The 16,485-nt window shown below is 37.6% G+C and overlaps 2 protein-coding genes across 2 annotated transcripts; one reads left to right on the plus strand and one right to left on the minus strand.

The window, feature by feature from the left end:
- Positions 1–1,999: 1,999 nt before the first annotated feature.
- LOC131785121 (acid phosphatase type 7-like) lies at positions 2,000–11,598 on the plus strand. The gene is made up of 13 exons (XM_059101966.2): positions 2,000–2,654; positions 3,703–3,906; positions 4,290–4,472; positions 4,707–4,732; positions 4,951–5,048; positions 5,704–5,766; positions 5,935–6,049; positions 6,795–6,908; positions 7,538–7,598; positions 8,111–8,178; positions 8,732–8,803; positions 9,301–9,438; positions 10,244–11,598. The coding sequence occupies exons 1-13, from the start codon at positions 2,537–2,539 to the stop codon at positions 10,382–10,384; spliced, it is 1,401 nt and encodes a 466-aa protein (XP_058957949.1). The 5' UTR covers positions 2,000–2,536; the 3' UTR covers positions 10,385–11,598.
- An 83-nt stretch (positions 11,599–11,681) lies between these two features.
- Positions 11,682–16,424, minus strand: LOC131785123 (ribosomal RNA processing protein 36 homolog). The gene is made up of 9 exons (XM_059101967.2): positions 16,251–16,424; positions 16,132–16,147; positions 15,875–15,935; positions 14,775–14,855; positions 14,441–14,507; positions 13,608–13,712; positions 13,295–13,369; positions 12,416–12,533; positions 11,682–12,276 (listed from the first exon to the last, which is right to left on the minus strand). Exons 1-9 carry the CDS (start codon positions 16,341–16,343, stop codon positions 12,131–12,133), a joined length of 762 nt encoding a protein of 253 aa, XP_058957950.2. The 5' UTR covers positions 16,344–16,424; the 3' UTR covers positions 11,682–12,130.
- Positions 16,425–16,485: the final 61 nt, after the last annotated feature.

Genomic DNA, 16,485 nt, shown 5'->3' on the forward strand with positions numbered 1-16,485 from the left:
GTTTGAAACAAGTAACGTAAAAAAAGCAAACAAAAAAAAAAAACAATGGTTAAGCAAAACAAACAAATAAATGACCGAAATTCTAATTAGGTAAAAGCTCAAAAAAAGGAAAACAAAGAACAAACAAGCAAAAAAAGAACCATATCAGACTTAAAAGAAAAAGTAAATTCAAAGCAAAATATATCAAAAGAATTTAAAAAAATACTGGCTAAAGAAACAACAGAAAAAAAAAGAGATTTAACACAGCAAAGAAAATAAACGAATGGTAACTAAATCTAAAAATAAAAAACAAAATAAAACAGAAAATAACCAGAATATGAAGAAAACAGAACACAATGAAACGAGTAAGAAATAAATACCTAAGAGGCGGCAACATTAACAACAGGCAGGATCGGAAAGTCAAGTACTAAAGCATCAAAGATCGTTCAATTAATCATGGTCAACAAGTAAGGCGACTTTGTGGATGTCATCTTTGGAGCTTCTTCAACCTGTTCTACGAATTTTTACCGACCTTAAAATTTACAAAATGTTTGTACTTGTACAGAAAACGTTGTAACCTTTAATGCTAAGCCTTATTTATTAAAATGTTAGGAGTAGTGAGTCTGTTGAGTCTCTCCTTTGAGCTTCTTGCGAGTTTTTGGTGTCCTTGCCTCACTTCGTGATCGAGTCCGGCCCCAAGGCGTTTATGGAGACAGAAAAATTTCAACTGTTCACCCGGTTTGAGTTTCCTTCTTATGTATCGATCAAATCGAAGCTTCGATGTCCTCCCGCGGACAAACCCCTGGGTATTTGAGCTTTTGAACATCGGTTTATGTAAATCCCCTCCTCCTCCTCGCGGCAAAATTGTTCAAATGCCCCACCCACCCAACTTTTCGTAAAAGGCAAATTCGACAACCGTGACTTTCTACTCCTCGACCAAATCTCCGCTGGAAAGACTTGACACTTTCGGTTCAAACTCCCCACCCCAGCCAGGCAAAGGTTCAAATTCTCTAGCCCCTGAGCACGGACGACGGTCAAATGCCAGTGGGTTGCCCGTGAGATGTTGAGGTGAGAGATTGTCTTTAACTGTTTTTAACTTTGCGCGTGTGCATGATTGTCAATAAAACTTAAAGCAAATCACATCATTACCCCGCGAAGGATATCAGCCAGGCTTCCATTTTGGTCTTTACACTTATTGATAATAAAAAAAGAAATTTTAATCCAGAAAACACGAAACTTTCCACTCATCTAAAACCCAATTAATGGTCACATTTAGAACATTTATTATCGCTGAAAAGGGCACGTCATCACTATATGTCACGTCATCACTATATGTCACGACAGCGTGAAGAAACTAGTAGAAACAAATTACACTTTCGCCGCAGAGGCCCTGCGCCTAAGAAACGACCGACGATTTCTGGCTAAAAATTCAAATCGGCCGATTTTTATCTTCCAAGTAGAGGTTACCTAATACTATTTAAAAATGAATTTATTTTGCTTCAGTTTCGCTCTAAACCAAAAACATATAGCAGCAAAATCTGTCCCAAAATATGCCCTTTCAAAAACCGGTTCAAAAATACCTGTCGCAACACAAAATAATGAGAAAACTACGCAGTTATGAAGAAAAAGGCCTTGTAATGCAATATCATTCGATAAACATCGAAAACCTGCAGAAGCGAATGAAAAATAAATTTTCAAATATTGCATATCAAATTAGATGGAGCGTTGGAGATGATGTTAAAATAATTATTTCTACAAAATCCAACGCTGTTGATAAGCATTCACAATGATGAATCAGACATTAGAAGGATATATATTACGTTTCTGGAAAAACATTTTTCGGCCAAAGTATATTGACCTTGTACGAAGCGTTCAAAGTTGCAAAGTTTACCGTTATGTTGCTACTTCGGTGAAACACTTTTCTGTTGCCGTTGGATGTCATGGATAGCGTGGTAAATGTCACTTTATGACATTTGTCACTTTAAATGTCACTTTATCTTGATACTTTTCCCTGAAGTTTCTTTGTACAGAATCTGGAAGTGAAATGTTCATTGAAATCCGGCCGAATTGAAACGCGTATTTTTTCACATCACAATTGGAAAACGAACTGCTTAAGGCACCTGCTTTATGAATCAACGACAGCCGGATTAACAGGAACTGCGCCTTAAAACTCGGCTACTTTGACTAATGTGGCCTTCCATTCAATGATTCGGAAAGGATATCAGAGCAAGCTCTTTTTAGTTCACCCGAAGGGCGGCCAATGAATTAAACAAAGAAGATATGGTCGCAGAGATTTGTTTCTGTAAAACAGCACAACGAAAGTTGGTTGGGAAGATGTGTCTAAACGGCATTTCGTGTTGTCTGTAATAGAATTGTCAACTTGTCGGTTTAAATTCTTGTGAGGTTGTCGGCCACCTGCAAATATGACAACAGGCACTTGTTGGCGATAAAACTTGAACTGGCGCAAAGAAAGAGCAGGTACGTAACAAGATCCGCCTTATCCACCCTCGCCTCGTTAAAAATGAGAAACATCAGGGCAGAGAAATGAAGCGACAGAATGGCGGGCAAATTTTTTGGTTTCATCGCTGCGATTGTGTTGATCGTACTTCAGTCGGGACAGGAGGTGTTGGCAAGCGGAACACCTCAACCGGAACAGATTCACATATCCAGCACAGGTGGGGAAAATTACTGTGATGTCTTTTTGTTTGAACTTCAGTCTCTGTCAGCGTTGTCACGGGTAACTCCAAACCAAACTACCGGAGCAAGGCAAAGATGAAAGTGCTTCTTGTACCATTTGATCGATTAGTCTCTGTATTTAGGTGAATTAAACGTGAATGAAGGTTACGGAATGCGATAAAAAAAAATCTCTAAACAATATGGCGCCGTACATTTCATAATCCATAACACTCAGCTAACTTTCCCAATTTTACAACAAAGATACTTGAATTAAGGTTTTGTGTAACCTTAAATAAAAGAAACAGTTGAAAACTATATTACGGTAAATACGGGACAATTTATGGCTGAAGTTTCTCTCTACGGCGACAGACTGTTTATTATATTTGTCAAAACATCAGACAGGTTTTTAGTTAAAAAATTGAAGGAAAGGTTCAGAGATATATTTTATATTTCAGTCAACGCTTGTGTCGTATTGAACTTTTTTAAATGCGCGACAAGATATATAACTACGGCTTAAATTTACTTCTGCTCAGAGATTTCAAGATATTGTTCTGAATTTGGTTGGAATTTGACCAGAGCCGACAAAACGTGTTACATAATGCGTGGGTTCGTCCAGATTGTGAAATGCTAAAAGAGAAGCCCGGGAAAAGCGACGCGTGAACTTTGGTTTGCCATTTCGTTTAATCCCAGTTAGAAACAGAAGTTAAAAACATGCACAAGCACGGAAATAAAAGCACACAAAACTTTCTCATTTGCTTTCCTTTATTTTTATTTCGGAAAAAATTAAAACAGGAACTTTATGTCTCTCTGCCGGAGTACATTAATCAGTCCTTCAGTTAATCTACTTCTCACGGTAATATTGCACTTGACGAAACCTCACCTTTGTCTCTCTAAGAAGACTTGTGTTTCTTGGTTCCACTATATCATTGAAGTCTCGGTTGCATTCTTTTGCAAAATTTGTTACCATTCTTTAGAAAGGTATGGGGTAGAAACTATTTTGAGAGTAGAGAAATGTGCACGCCCAAAATATCCATGAAAATCTTTCAGGTGACCCCACAGAAATGATGATCACGTGGGTGACGATGGCCGAGTCAGTTAAGAGCGTTGTGGAGTATGGGGAGAGGTACAAACTACCGCTGAACATGAAAACATTCGGTTCTGCTACCAAGTACAAAGCTTGTGGCTGGAAGAAGCGGATCATTTATATGCATCGAGTCAAGCTCGAAGGATTGACTCCGGGTTCTGGATATGGTAAGGATTTCTTTGTTGCTACCTTAAAAAATTTTCAATTTCGAACAAGTAACAAAATAACTAGCAGTTCCAATCAGAAAAGATGAAGGTAAAGCACTTAACAATTATTGATAGATCAAAGTGATCAGCGGGAAATTATAACGAAAATCGCAGGAAAGCGTTGACAACCGAGTTGTGATTAGTCCTAAACTTCCTTCTGGTTGGTTACGTGGATAGTGCAAGCTTTTTAAACCAATGAAAGAGTGAAGAGAGTGAATTGAAGCAAAACCAACGAAGTCCCAGACCTTTTTCGACATTAACCTCTACCTGTAGCTGTTTTTTTCTTTTTCTTTTAATCACATTCTAACTGTTACGAATTCAAATACTTTTTTGTGTTTCCTTAGATTATCGAGTTGGCAGCTCAGATGGCTGGAGCGCCTTGTACAATTTTAACGCCACAAAAGCTGGAACGGCCTGGCAACCGAGATTTGCCATATATGGAGATCTAGGAGTAGACAACGCCCAGTCTCTCTCCAAGCTACAGAAGGAGGTTCAGGGAGGACAATACGATGCCATTTTGCACGTTGGTATGGACATCTACATCCACACAAAACTGCACATCGCAACTGATGCTAAAAGGAGGAAAAAAACAGGCCATAGAATTAAGCCTAGAATTTTTTCTGATATCTAATAACATACTTTGTAGAGGCCCAACCTTCTCGTGTTCCCGGTCACGATTTCAGCTCACACTATTCTTTTAAAATAGCTGTACACATTTTTAACTTTTTCTCTGATTGTTCCTTTTCTTACTTCTTCTGCAGGCGACTTTGCTTACAATATGGAATCAGTGAGTAGAAAAAATATTCTTATTATTGTATGCAAGTAATTTAATTGCCAATAATTGGTAATTAATCTAATTAACTGCGTGATTTTCCGCTTCTACCTTGGAAAAAGATTCTCTATGGTTTTTCATTTGTGTCTTTTTGCCTGTTGAGTGGACCCCGATCAATATTATTTACACATCAGTAGGGATTGTGTGTGTAAAAACTATTACCCACTTTTCAGGATAATTCACAAGTAGGAGACAGGTTTATGAATCAAATAGAGCCGATGGCAGCGTACGTTCCTTACATGACATGCCCTGGGAACCACGAACAAGCTTGGTAAGTTCCCGCATGACTTCATTTACAACAATTGTGATCGAACTTAAGATTCATTTTCAGGTTTTTTTTCATTTAATCAACGCCCAGCTCTATTATAGTTTCACTTCTGTTACCGCGGTCACCATTTATAAAACGATATATGATTCCAACTGAATTAACGGTGCCAATCAGTGCAAAGACCAAAGCAAGCCATGATGACGACAAATGCAGATGGAATTCTTAATTCATGTTGTCAGATTTGCAGTTTTGTGTATGAGGAGTCTTTTGTGACAAGAGTCTCACTACAAAATTGGTCATATATCTTCAAATAATTGGAGTTTTTATCTAATTTTTTCTGTTAAGAGATCAAAAATTAGACATACCTGTACATTCGTAAATACAATATTAACTAGTGACTTGGACTAAATTTGTACACCGAGCCGTTTTGAAATATCCGCACTAAGTGTGGTGCTTCCTTACCCAGAGGGAATGAGCAAGTCTAACTACAGGAGTCATTTGAACTTGGTGCTCTTGTACTCATTTTCAATTAGCAACCCAATGTTAATTTTACAAGTACGAATATCTCAGTCTAATCCGCGTTTCTCTTTTTTTCTTTTTTTGTGAGAAAAAACCTCTAAAACGTTCTAGTTATTTTCACGCTTCTTTTTACCTCCAGTAACTTTTCCAACTACAGAGAGCGTTTCAGTATGCCTGGTAACACAGAAGGAATTTATTACAGGTAGGATGCCGCCATTGCGCATGCGTCAGTTTGTCTTGTTCACATAACAGCCCCTAAATTTGTCGTGTTTCTAAATCTTAATCAGAGCCTTTTTTACTTTTGATTTGACCCAACTGATCGCATATGATATCCAACGTAAAATGTGTTAATTTTCTCTCCCTTGGTCAGTTGGAACATTGGACCAGTACACATCATAAGTTTTAGTACAGAATTGTACTACTTCCTCGAATATGGCATGGAACCTCTTGTTCGGCAATACAAGTGGCTTCAACGAGATTTAGAGGTACCAGTCTCCTTTTGCTATCCACTTCAGCTGATCATAAAGCTCTTTGAGGGCCGTTATTTATACTAGTTATAAAACATTTCCGGATGGTATTCATGGGAATTTCCCCCGAGTCACTCAAAAAAGCACAAGAAAAGTGGAATATTTCATAGTTTTTTTGTTGCATACTTATTTTCTACGATGCCACGAGAAAAAACATGTAAAAACATAATTAAGACGAAATACGCATAGACTTCATTGGAATGAGGTAGTTTAGTATTGTCAACTGAGTTGATAACGTAAATCCGCCACCTCAAAGAGTTTAAAAGTTGACGTTTAGAGCGTTAGCCGTCCATAGCTCTGATGAAGGGCTAACGCTTGAAGCGTCAGCTTTTAAACTCTTTACGGTGGCCAATTTACGTTATCAACTCAGTTGATAATATCAAGTTACCCTGTTATACTCTCCAACCGACGTAGCACCACAGTTTCTTCAATAGAATGGTTTTGACAATTTTTTTTACACTTTATGTATCAAAATACAAAGAATTCGTGGCAAATGGATTCATGATATTAAAACACTTGAAAATGCCACTTCGTAATTTTTTACGACGGGAATATGATCACAGCGCACGATGGGAAGGTGGGTGTAATACCTTCGAATACGCAACGTATTTCATGTCATCTTATTGACTTTATTTTCTATTGTATGAACAGTTTCCAATTGCTTTTACGTGTACAAAAAGTATAACGTTGATTGTGTTTGCAGGAAGCCAGTAAGCCAGAAAATCGAGCACAGCGTCCCTGGATAATAACTATGGCACACAGACCCATGTATTGTTCCAACGCTGTGGGTGACGGCTGTGAAAATCACGAAAACGCTGTAAGTAATCCAAGTGACATACTGTTATTCGAGCAGCCTCCAGTTATCTTGATTGACTTGCTTGTTCCTGGTTTGCTTGCATTTTTCACTCAATCAGAAACATAAATGATAAACTTAAGATTTCGATGACATTTAGGTGATATCGTCAAACCCCAGAACACTACGGGGATATGGTTCTTTTTTGCGCTGAACTCATAATAGCTGCGCATGTCTTTAACCTTTTACTCCTAAAAGTGATTGACGTGTAACTTCTTCCCGGCTATAATAGCCATACATTATCCTGAAAACTGGTAATGAGAAGAATTTGTAAACTTGATTTAACTCCAAGTTCTCGTAACTAATTTACGAGGAAATGTGCCGTAACTAAAGGGGAGAAGTAAATATGAGATGTTGGGAGTTATACGGTTAATTCAACTTTTGTTACTCTAGATTGATCTGGTCCTGAAGATAAAGCACTACACCAAAAAAAGATAATATTTCTTAATTCTCTTTTTTCACGCGCAGATTTCTTTATCACAGTAATGTCGTTGCAGGCTGGGTCGAATAATTCTTGAACAAAAGGCTTGCACTTTGAGAAGTTCCATTTCGACATACAGCTTTGATTAGTGTCTGAAATCCTTGTTTTGTAGATAAGGACAGGATTATCGTCGGCAAAGCTGTTTCCTTTAGAAGATCTTTTATATAGACATGGTAATTATTTTGCGGAAACTCCGTCACATTAACCGTATTCTGTTAGTATTGTTGTAATCTTCATTCTTTGGTTGACACGCAAATGAAAAATTAATGGTCCATCAACCTTATAGCAAAGGAACTCGCGTAGACATTGTAAGCAGAATTTCTTCTAGAGTAGACAACCTGAATTTCCTGCCCTGTATATAATTATGTGTAATTATTTAAAGCCGCCAGTATGGTACATGCATGAGCTATTGTAAACTTGACAGAATCGTACACACATTTTCATCGGTTATCACACACGAGATATCGATGGACATAAGCATAGATAAGGGCATTATCGGTAACTTTATCTTGCATGTAATTTTTTACTTGTCTTTTTTGTTATCCAAGCTATTGCTATCGTTTTATTTTTAATCTGTATAATTTTGACATCACTTAGCTATGTTAATAGACAGACTCACGGCAACACGGAATGTTTAGCAATCTTTTCTCTAATTTTTCTCCTTTCTCTTTGATATAATTGTTAGGGGTGGATGTAGAGTTTTGGGCTCACGAACATTCCTATGAGCGCCTTTATCCAGTGTATAATCATCAGGTAGATCTTAGACCACATGACTGTTTAATCTATGTCAATCAGTAACTTGTAAGTATATACATTTCTTTTAGCAGGTCTTAATACTATTGCTTCACGCACGTATGACGGAACTCACAGTATTAACTCAACAACAGAGCATATATGATTCAAATTAATATGTTTACGTAATCCACAAAAAATCCATATAAAGAAAAGTAACTCTCGGGTCATGCAGTGATGACGAAGAAACGTTACCCAATAGTCGCGCAGAATTGACATAGAAAAGTTCAGAGGGACTGGTTCACGTCCGGAGTTGTCCTTTCGCCTATTGAACCTTTCATTTCCATTCTCATTCCATTCCCGTTCCCATTCCCATTTCAGTACCGTTTTCATTCTCATACCCATTCCATTCCCATTCAGATGGTTTTCAGACTTTTTCTTCCCATCTTATCCTGGCTTCTTTGTTGATTGTCTCATCTGCAAGCTGTCTCACTCACTGACGAGTTAAGTAATTGACCTTTGGCCCTGACTCCCTGATTAACTTTTTGATTGAATTATTAATTGATTGATTTAGATCCGGAGCGGTTCAAAAGAAAAGCCATACACCAATCCAAGGGCACCTGTACACATCACCACGGGATCAGCGGTAAGAAAAACATTTTAAACACCAAACGTTATTTCCTTAATGACTAAACCCACTGAATAAAATGATTCCCAGTCCTGTATGGAGTTAAATTTACAAAGCAGCGGGTCAAATTGTACAAAGAAGTAGCGGGGGTCAAGATTAATGATAAACGAGTCGTAATAATGATACCCGACCCACCCCTTCCCCCTGATATAAAACGTACTGACCCAAACTAAGCTGGTTCAAGTCAGAAATTGGATGGTCCGCTCTCCTCATAAACCAGCTTTTCTAATAGTTTTAAAACTTAACACTGAAATTGAGTTAACTGTCCATACAGTTTGTCCAACCATCGCAAGTTAGATCAGAGCTGAGATTCTTACGTTCATGACAACGAGGTTGTATTATACACGGTCTCAGTTTGTCAGCGGTTGTGATGGACAGATAACTGCTTGAACTTCTTTATCATGAAAACATTCGTACACAATCTTGAAACACCAGTATATATTTATTTTATACAGGGATGCAAGTATTGCCATGACAAATTCAAGAGAGATTACGGTCCTTGGACGGCGTTCCGCACACTAGATTATGGGTACACTAGGGTACAGGTGTTCAACAGCAGTCACTTGTCACTTGAACAAGTCAGCATTGATAAGGTCAGCGGTAGCTGCTGTATTTCGTTATGGACATCATTATGTGAAGTGTGTGTGCTCGATCACTTCAATTAATAACTTTGATGGAGAGCATTTCGTCTTGAAGTTGCAAAGTACATTTGATGAATCGATCACAATGTCTCATTCGCGATTTAGCTCTTAATGATCAAGGAACGCCATGAGCAGGATTCGGTAAAATCTTCACCGTCAGGAGGTTTGATTTGCGAAATACCCCCAATAAAGAAAAGGCTTACGGCTTTGAACACCCAAATGGACACTATTACAGAGAAACATTCTATTTAAATTCTTACTAGCTTGCGCGAAGGCCTTCGTTATCAGCCATTCAGCACAAGCATTCTTTCTCCTGTGAGAAAGTTTGTGGCCTTAAGCAACGCAGGACGGCGTCGCAGCGAGAAGTGTGCGAGGGGTATGGTTCTGATAATAAATTGCCAGACCCCTAGCAGACCTCTTACCGGCTCGATGTGCTCAAGAAGTTCAGTTTACCCACCGGTGAAGAAACACACGTGATGTAATGTAATTTCAGTCTAATGTATAGTAACAGTTTATTTAATAATGGTGCCATGTGATCACCAATATGTCCTGTTTGTTGGCTCTTTTTTTACTCTTAGATCGTACGATGAGATCTCGGAGCTCAATAGATACTTGGAAATGAATTATAACTAGTATTGGATGTTCTTTTAACTTCGAAATATTATGCTACTTAAATATAGCACAGCACAAATTTCCTATTTATATAACTGATAAAAACTAATTATTTTGTTTTGTACAACTAAATCTTTGACCACAGGACTACCAGGTAATAGACAGAATATGGATCATCAAAGATAAACACGGTCCAGAGGCCTGGAAAGGAGGAGAAGATAACACCGAGACCAGTGAGGAAACTGATGAGAAAGTGTCTGAAATTCATGTAACATCCGTGGAGTGACTCGAATTTCGGGAGAACTTCTTCAGACAGTTGAAGTCGCTTTTGCGAAAGTTTTTGCAAGGAATCGGTTACAATGATAGAGGAAGTCTGCTCCGCCAGTTACCACATGAGAAAGTTCGAGTATTTGCATATCGCAAAAATATGAATTTTGTGCTTGCTGATAGTTTGCTAACAACGTCTACGAGGATCAATAGACTTGATTTTTCATTCCTCCATTAGGGAACAAATTGGTCGAGAGAATGCATCGTGATACGATCAAAATCAAAACATTTCTTCTCGGAGGGAAGTTCAGGTCGCTATCTCGTGGCAAAATATGTGTGTCTGGTGGGTGATCTTTTAAACATAAAGTTTTTTCAGCACGTTAAGGCCTGTTCTGGTCATCGGTTGAAGATACTGCTTTCAACAACTCAAAAATTATATCTGTAAATTTGTGGCTGGTCCATGCAAAATAGCTTTCAAATCGTAAGGAAGTTATGACCCCTTCTTACTATAAATACTTTGCACGTGATTTTTTGGCGCACAATTTTAAAATACTTTCAAGCTAAGGCGGACCATTGAGATTAACTAACAATCATGTCGCTGCTTCGTCGAGCTTCCCTTAAGCTTTAAAATAAGTTTGAGGGTCGTTAATAGGTACGAGTCAAAAACCGACTCAACACTTCTGATTGATAACAGAAGACATCTCCATAATCACAACCTAGTTCTGCTGCGCCGCGTTGTGTCCTTCTAAAGAATTCTTCTTTACCTTCCTTACTTTCTGAACTAGCTTACCCAAAAGGATTTCAAATGATAAAAAGTAATGGCCTGATTCGTATTCCTTGGCTGAGCTCAGAAGAAACAGCAAGAATAAGAATGTGCGCAGTACAGTTGGTAAGAAATAAAACATAAAGTTTTCATGGAGTTGAGAGCGTGTTTGTAAAATACACGGCCGCAGAAGTTGCTTCCAATATCTATCGCAACCTTTACTTGAAAGTCTATGTCAGGCAGCTGTGCACACAACATAACAGCTTTGAATAACCAGGGAAACCGATGCGAGATGTTAGTATTGCTTCTGATCTAAACTTATCACTTGAATATCGCCACCTTGACTTGAAATAGTATGCAGTACAAGAGTCATTTAAGTTGGCTATAAAATTGCGAAAGTTTGGTGAGCAGTATTGCTTGTTTTCGGCGAAAGTGGTAGAAATCTCCTTCTCTCCGTGGCAATCCTCTACCCCGAGAATTCGACGTAGCGCAACACATTTAGCAAGGAAATTTTGCGCATGCAATTACCAAATGTATTCGACTGCATTACAGGTTACATTAAAAATTGAGGATTTATTGTGTACATTGGACAATTTAACTAAAAAACTAGGAAGCTTTAACAACTGCAACTTCCCACTGAGCAAACGTCCGCCACACCCCGAAAAAAGAAGGGCCCCCCCCAGTTCATTTGTTACCATGTACGCGCCTCCTGTAACTAATAACAGTTCAGACAACCTTGCTTAAATTAAGTAAAATACACCATAGAAAATAACGGAAAAAGTTATTTTCCATTAGTCACACGGCTGGGAGACGTTTTCCTATAACTTCTTGGAAGAAAATCGAATCCCGTCACGTTGTTGAATGAAAAACCAAATCAGTCCATTCGCATGTTCCGCGGATTTTCTCGCACTCTGATCGCGGGCTCCGAGTTCACATGCGTCCATTATTTGTTAGGATTGGTATTGCCTATTGGTTTTTTTCCCATAACTCTCTCGTCCTTCCTCACGCCTCCATGACTCTTCTGTGCGGCATTTTCTTTCTCTCTTTACTAGTGTTTTTCTTTCCTTTCTTCTTGAGATATTGCTGCAGCTTTCCTGATGATTTCAGTTTTTTGAATTTCTCCGCCAGCTCCAACTTCTTTTTATCAGCTATTTAATAAGTAAAGAAATGAAAGGTATAGCACTGGCATTGTAGAGGACAACACACTGCGAACAATGCCAATAACACATTAAAAAGCCTTCGCAATTTCAAAAATTTGAAAGCGTACATGATTGGATCAAAACTCACATTTCTTTAGGTAATATGGTGTTTTTCCTTGCTTCACTAATTCCAGTTCTGCCGTCTTTCTCTTTCTTTCTACTTCTCTCTTTTGAGCTGCAGCTTTCTTCGTTGCTTCTTGTTGATCCTGGAAAAAAGACAAGACTTCAGATGAAATTATCTGTACTTAAATGAATGGAATTATTCAAATTATAATGGAACGACTTGCTTTGAAAAAAGGAATACGTAATCTTATCTTTTTTTAGAATCTTGGAACTCATTAGATTTGTTTGGTTGATCTACATATAGGATCACTATCACATCTGTCTATGAAAAGATAAGGCTCTCTTCATGTTCATGACCTCATTAAACGTCTTCTTAAACCTTAAACTATCAATATATGATTGTTAATTAGCCATTTTACAGTTGTGTACTTAGTTATCAAGCCTCTGATTTGGAGTGAGGCTGAAGGTGACCTTGTTGTGATAGAGACCAGTATCTAGTTATCATGATAACAAAGTAATTTGCATTTGAAAAGCAAGCAAGGTTTGTATCATAACAAGGTCAATCTTGGCCTCACTCTTGTTCAAAAGCTTGGCAACCAAGCATGCACTGTACAATGGACTATTCTCCCCTCTTGCTGCTACACATTTCCTTGTAAATTATTTACAAAAATTTGGTGTCAAAGCAAAGTAACAACTTCCTCTTCATAGCTTGGCTGTTCCTGTTATCTGTTTACTGAAAAATGTATGGATATTACAGGGAGAAGTTACATGTTCATGACTTCTGTAAGTTGAAGGGTAAGGAAGTTCTCATTGCCATCACCTTTTGTGCAATGTCTTTATTTTCTGTACAAAGAGATCCAAGGGGAAGAGGGGAGGCTGGTAAATTGTACTACAAAATATTTACCATTCTCTTCAGTAATGACTCCAGCTGATGTTTTCTCTCTGGATGCTTGGTTTTCTGCATTTCTTTCTGTAATTGCTGCAAGAAAATCAAGAGAAATTATCACCTTCAAACAGCAAGTGTGCCTACCAGTAGATCTGCCTTGTTATGCATATGAGGACTTTGTAAGAATAGTTGTTGAGTACTTACGAAGACAATGAAACTTCTGTTTGCAGTGGTGGTGGCAATGACAATGATAATAATAACTATAACAATGATGATTAAATTACAGTAAAAAAAATATTTGATCTACTGAAATCAGATATCAATTGCTCACCTTCTTCTCATTTGCCTTTACATCATCTAAGAAGGAGTATGCTTTATCAAACATTTCTTGGTTGAAACTGCCTGACAATTCATCAAACCTGGGATCTCTTGCCATCTAAATCAATGAAATTAGACTGCTTTTCATCACAAAAATTTACAACCAGCACATTGTGGGGGAGGCAGTAGTCCTGCAGTTAGCATGCTGCACCCTAGATCAAAGTGTCTTGGTTCAGGCCAATAGCTAACTGCTTTCATGGAAGAAATACTCTTACAGTGCTGCTCTTCAGGGAGTATAATTATTAGGTAATGGCAAACAATCAGCGGGACGCAACAAAATTTTGGGGGTAAGCAACTATGATTCCAAACTTTGTAGTAAACTCATGCAGAAAAAAAAACTGGATAAGCTTTTATATCTAGCAAGTAACTCTCATTTAAGAAATACTCCCCAGTGCTGCTCTTCAGAGAGTATAATTATTAGGTAATGGAAAACAATCAGCGAGATGCAACAAAATTTTGGGGGTAAGCAACAATGACTCCACACTTTGTAGTTAACTCATGCAAAAAAAAAAAACCGGATAAGCTTTTATATCTAGCAAGTAACTATCATTTCCAGACTTTTCACACCCTTTCAGGGTCTTTAATGTACAATAAACTTAATCTGATATGTACTACTAAACAAGTTTTTTTTTTTCACTGGGTCATTAAAGAGTCTGCATAAAAAGGATGTTTTGTTAATTTCTAGACAATACCCTTTAGAAAAAAGTTGTATTGTTGTAATTTTGTTACATTATAATAATAATTTTAGTGGGAAAGGCTAACATGCATAAGAGCAAAAAAACTCACTCGTTTTTTAACTGGAATAACTTGTCTTAGTCTAGGAACTGGTTTCTTTGATGACAATTCTCTTGGCCTGTAAAAATCATAGCATTTAATTATCAAAACAGTCTGTTCTCTGTCTCATGAGCAAATTATTTAATGGAGGGGGAAGGGGGATAAAATATTCTAACTCTTAACCTTTCAAGGTTTTCACATGTACTTTTATCATTTTTTTTTTCCAAAAACCTTTCTCAAAACAACTCTACATGTATTGCAGTGCAATGTATATGTAGATGGTTTGTCAGGCTGGCATTTTTCTTTTAGTCCGATGGGTCTCACAGTCAACATTTTCCTCTCTCACCTGTTTTTGTTTTCCCTTTTAAGTGACTTTGTTGCATTTGTTCCTTTCTTGTCAAAGAGACCATGAATTGCTTCATTGTATCTTGAAATGAAATAGTCCCAATAAGCCTTAATATTCATTGGAAATGAGTTGGCCTTAAGGTTCAAATGCTAAAGTTCAAACAACATCAAACATAAATGTTTCCTGCTCTAACTTGAGCTCAGGCCAGGCCAATTCACTTTAATTTGACAAATAGATAATTTTTCACAGTTTAGATAGATGCACATTGTAGCCAGAGCTTATGGTTTTTTTTTTGTTTTTTTTTTTGGGCACTTCATATATGTTTATATGAATATTGCTTTAACTACATCAGGACCATGTTGTTTGGATGCTGATCAGCGTTCACCCAGGGTTAAATTTTTATTTTCTTTTATTCTTTTAAGGGCATCCAGTCATCAAATTGTAGACAAAAATAATTGCAATGAATTTTCTTTTAAAGCTTTCAGATCTTAAATCAGATTTCAGACTAACCCTGGTTTATCTTAGCCCAGCTTTGAACAACCTGACCCAGAATGGAAACCCTGTTGAGTTGCTTACCGTCCAGCATCTCATCAGGCTTCCCTAACAGTTTGTCAGAAGCCACTCACACTCCAGGGTGGAGAAAGGAGACACAAGAGTAGGTATCTCACCAAGGAACACAATATAATTACCCTGGCAAGTTCTCAAAGCTGCACTTTGGGCACCCAGTATCAACCATAATAAATAAATCTCCAATTTGGTTCCACAGGATTTTCCCCCAACATTATTAATATCATTGCACTGCACACTAATAAATGTAAGTATCATTAATAAAAGTTTTACAGAAACCCAAGTTTTTGTTAGTTACCTATTTACTGTAAGTTAATGGCTATTGTGGTGAGTGTAATAATTATTATAATTTCATGTTACCAAAGTATTGCAAATATTTTTGTATATTTGTTATATTGTCATCAAAAAAGGGTTCTCAGTTATAAGGTTCAGGCTGATGTCACTGTACCAATACTCTATCTTTTTCGATTGAATATTTTGCTATGTATGAAATCAATACTTTATTGACCCCTCGTATGTCAGCGACGCCATACCTCTTGGAGCCAACTCTGTGCTTAAGCTCTTCAAGTTCACAAAAAGGAATCTCAGATAGTTCTACAAAAGATCAATGGAAAGAAATCGACATTTTTCCTTTCCTACAGTTGCATTTAAACGACTAACCAACGTTTCACGTGTATTAAAGCTATAAGGCGCTAGCCGTGACTCTTAAAAACTAACTACAAACAAGATAATTCACTTTACGTAAACTTCTGATTGTCAGCAGTCCATTAATCCCTTGAAAGACACTCACCTTCTTTAAGCCGACTCTGAGATAAAAAAAAAAATTTTAAAGACACAGATTAAAAGAAATAAGCTTAGTTAACGAAGGTTATGAAATGGAAATTTTTCAAGAGAGACAACAAGTCTTACAATTTGGCCTTCTTCCTCCCCATCAGAGTTATCTGGGCTTGTATCATCATCCGGAGATTTTGAAATACTATCATTTGGATCATAAACATCCATGCTTCTTTAGAATTTCCCTTTTATCGAAAAGAAAAAGAAGCGTAAATCGCTATGAAACACATCTACCTTCGGTTCGCCATCTTGGACGAGCACAACCAAGGCAGACTGGATCGAGAGAGTTTCCAAACTAGCATATTTCCGG

Source organism: Pocillopora verrucosa, chromosome 7 (genome assembly GCF_036669915.1).
Source record: "Pocillopora verrucosa isolate sample1 chromosome 7, ASM3666991v2, whole genome shotgun sequence".
Lineage (NCBI taxonomy): Eukaryota > Metazoa > Cnidaria > Anthozoa > Scleractinia > Pocilloporidae > Pocillopora > Pocillopora verrucosa.

Bases quoted from the DNA above. Each gene is read 5' to 3' on its own strand.
- LOC131785121 (XM_059101966.2), top strand. From the start codon at position 2,537: ATGGCGGGCAAATTTTTTGGTTTCATCGCTGCGATTGTGTTGATCGTA. The intron at 4,733-4,950 runs GTGAGTAGAAAA...CCCACTTTTCAG, and splicing joins TTGCTTACAATATGGAATCA to GATAATTCACAAGTAGGAGA. The intron at 8,804-9,300 runs GTAAGAAAAACA...TATTTTATACAG, and splicing joins ACATCACCACGGGATCAGCG to GGATGCAAGTATTGCCATGA.
- LOC131785123 (XM_059101967.2), bottom strand. From the start codon at position 16,343: ATGGATGTTTATGATCCAAATGATAGTATTTCAAAATCTCCGGATGAT. The intron at 13,713-14,440 runs GTGAGTTTTTTT...TCATTGATTTAG, and splicing joins TTATTCCAGTTAAAAAACGA to ATGGCAAGAGATCCCAGGTT. The intron at 12,277-12,415 runs GTGAGTTTTGAT...CTTATTAAATAG, and splicing joins ACCATATTACCTAAAGAAAT to CTGATAAAAAGAAGTTGGAG.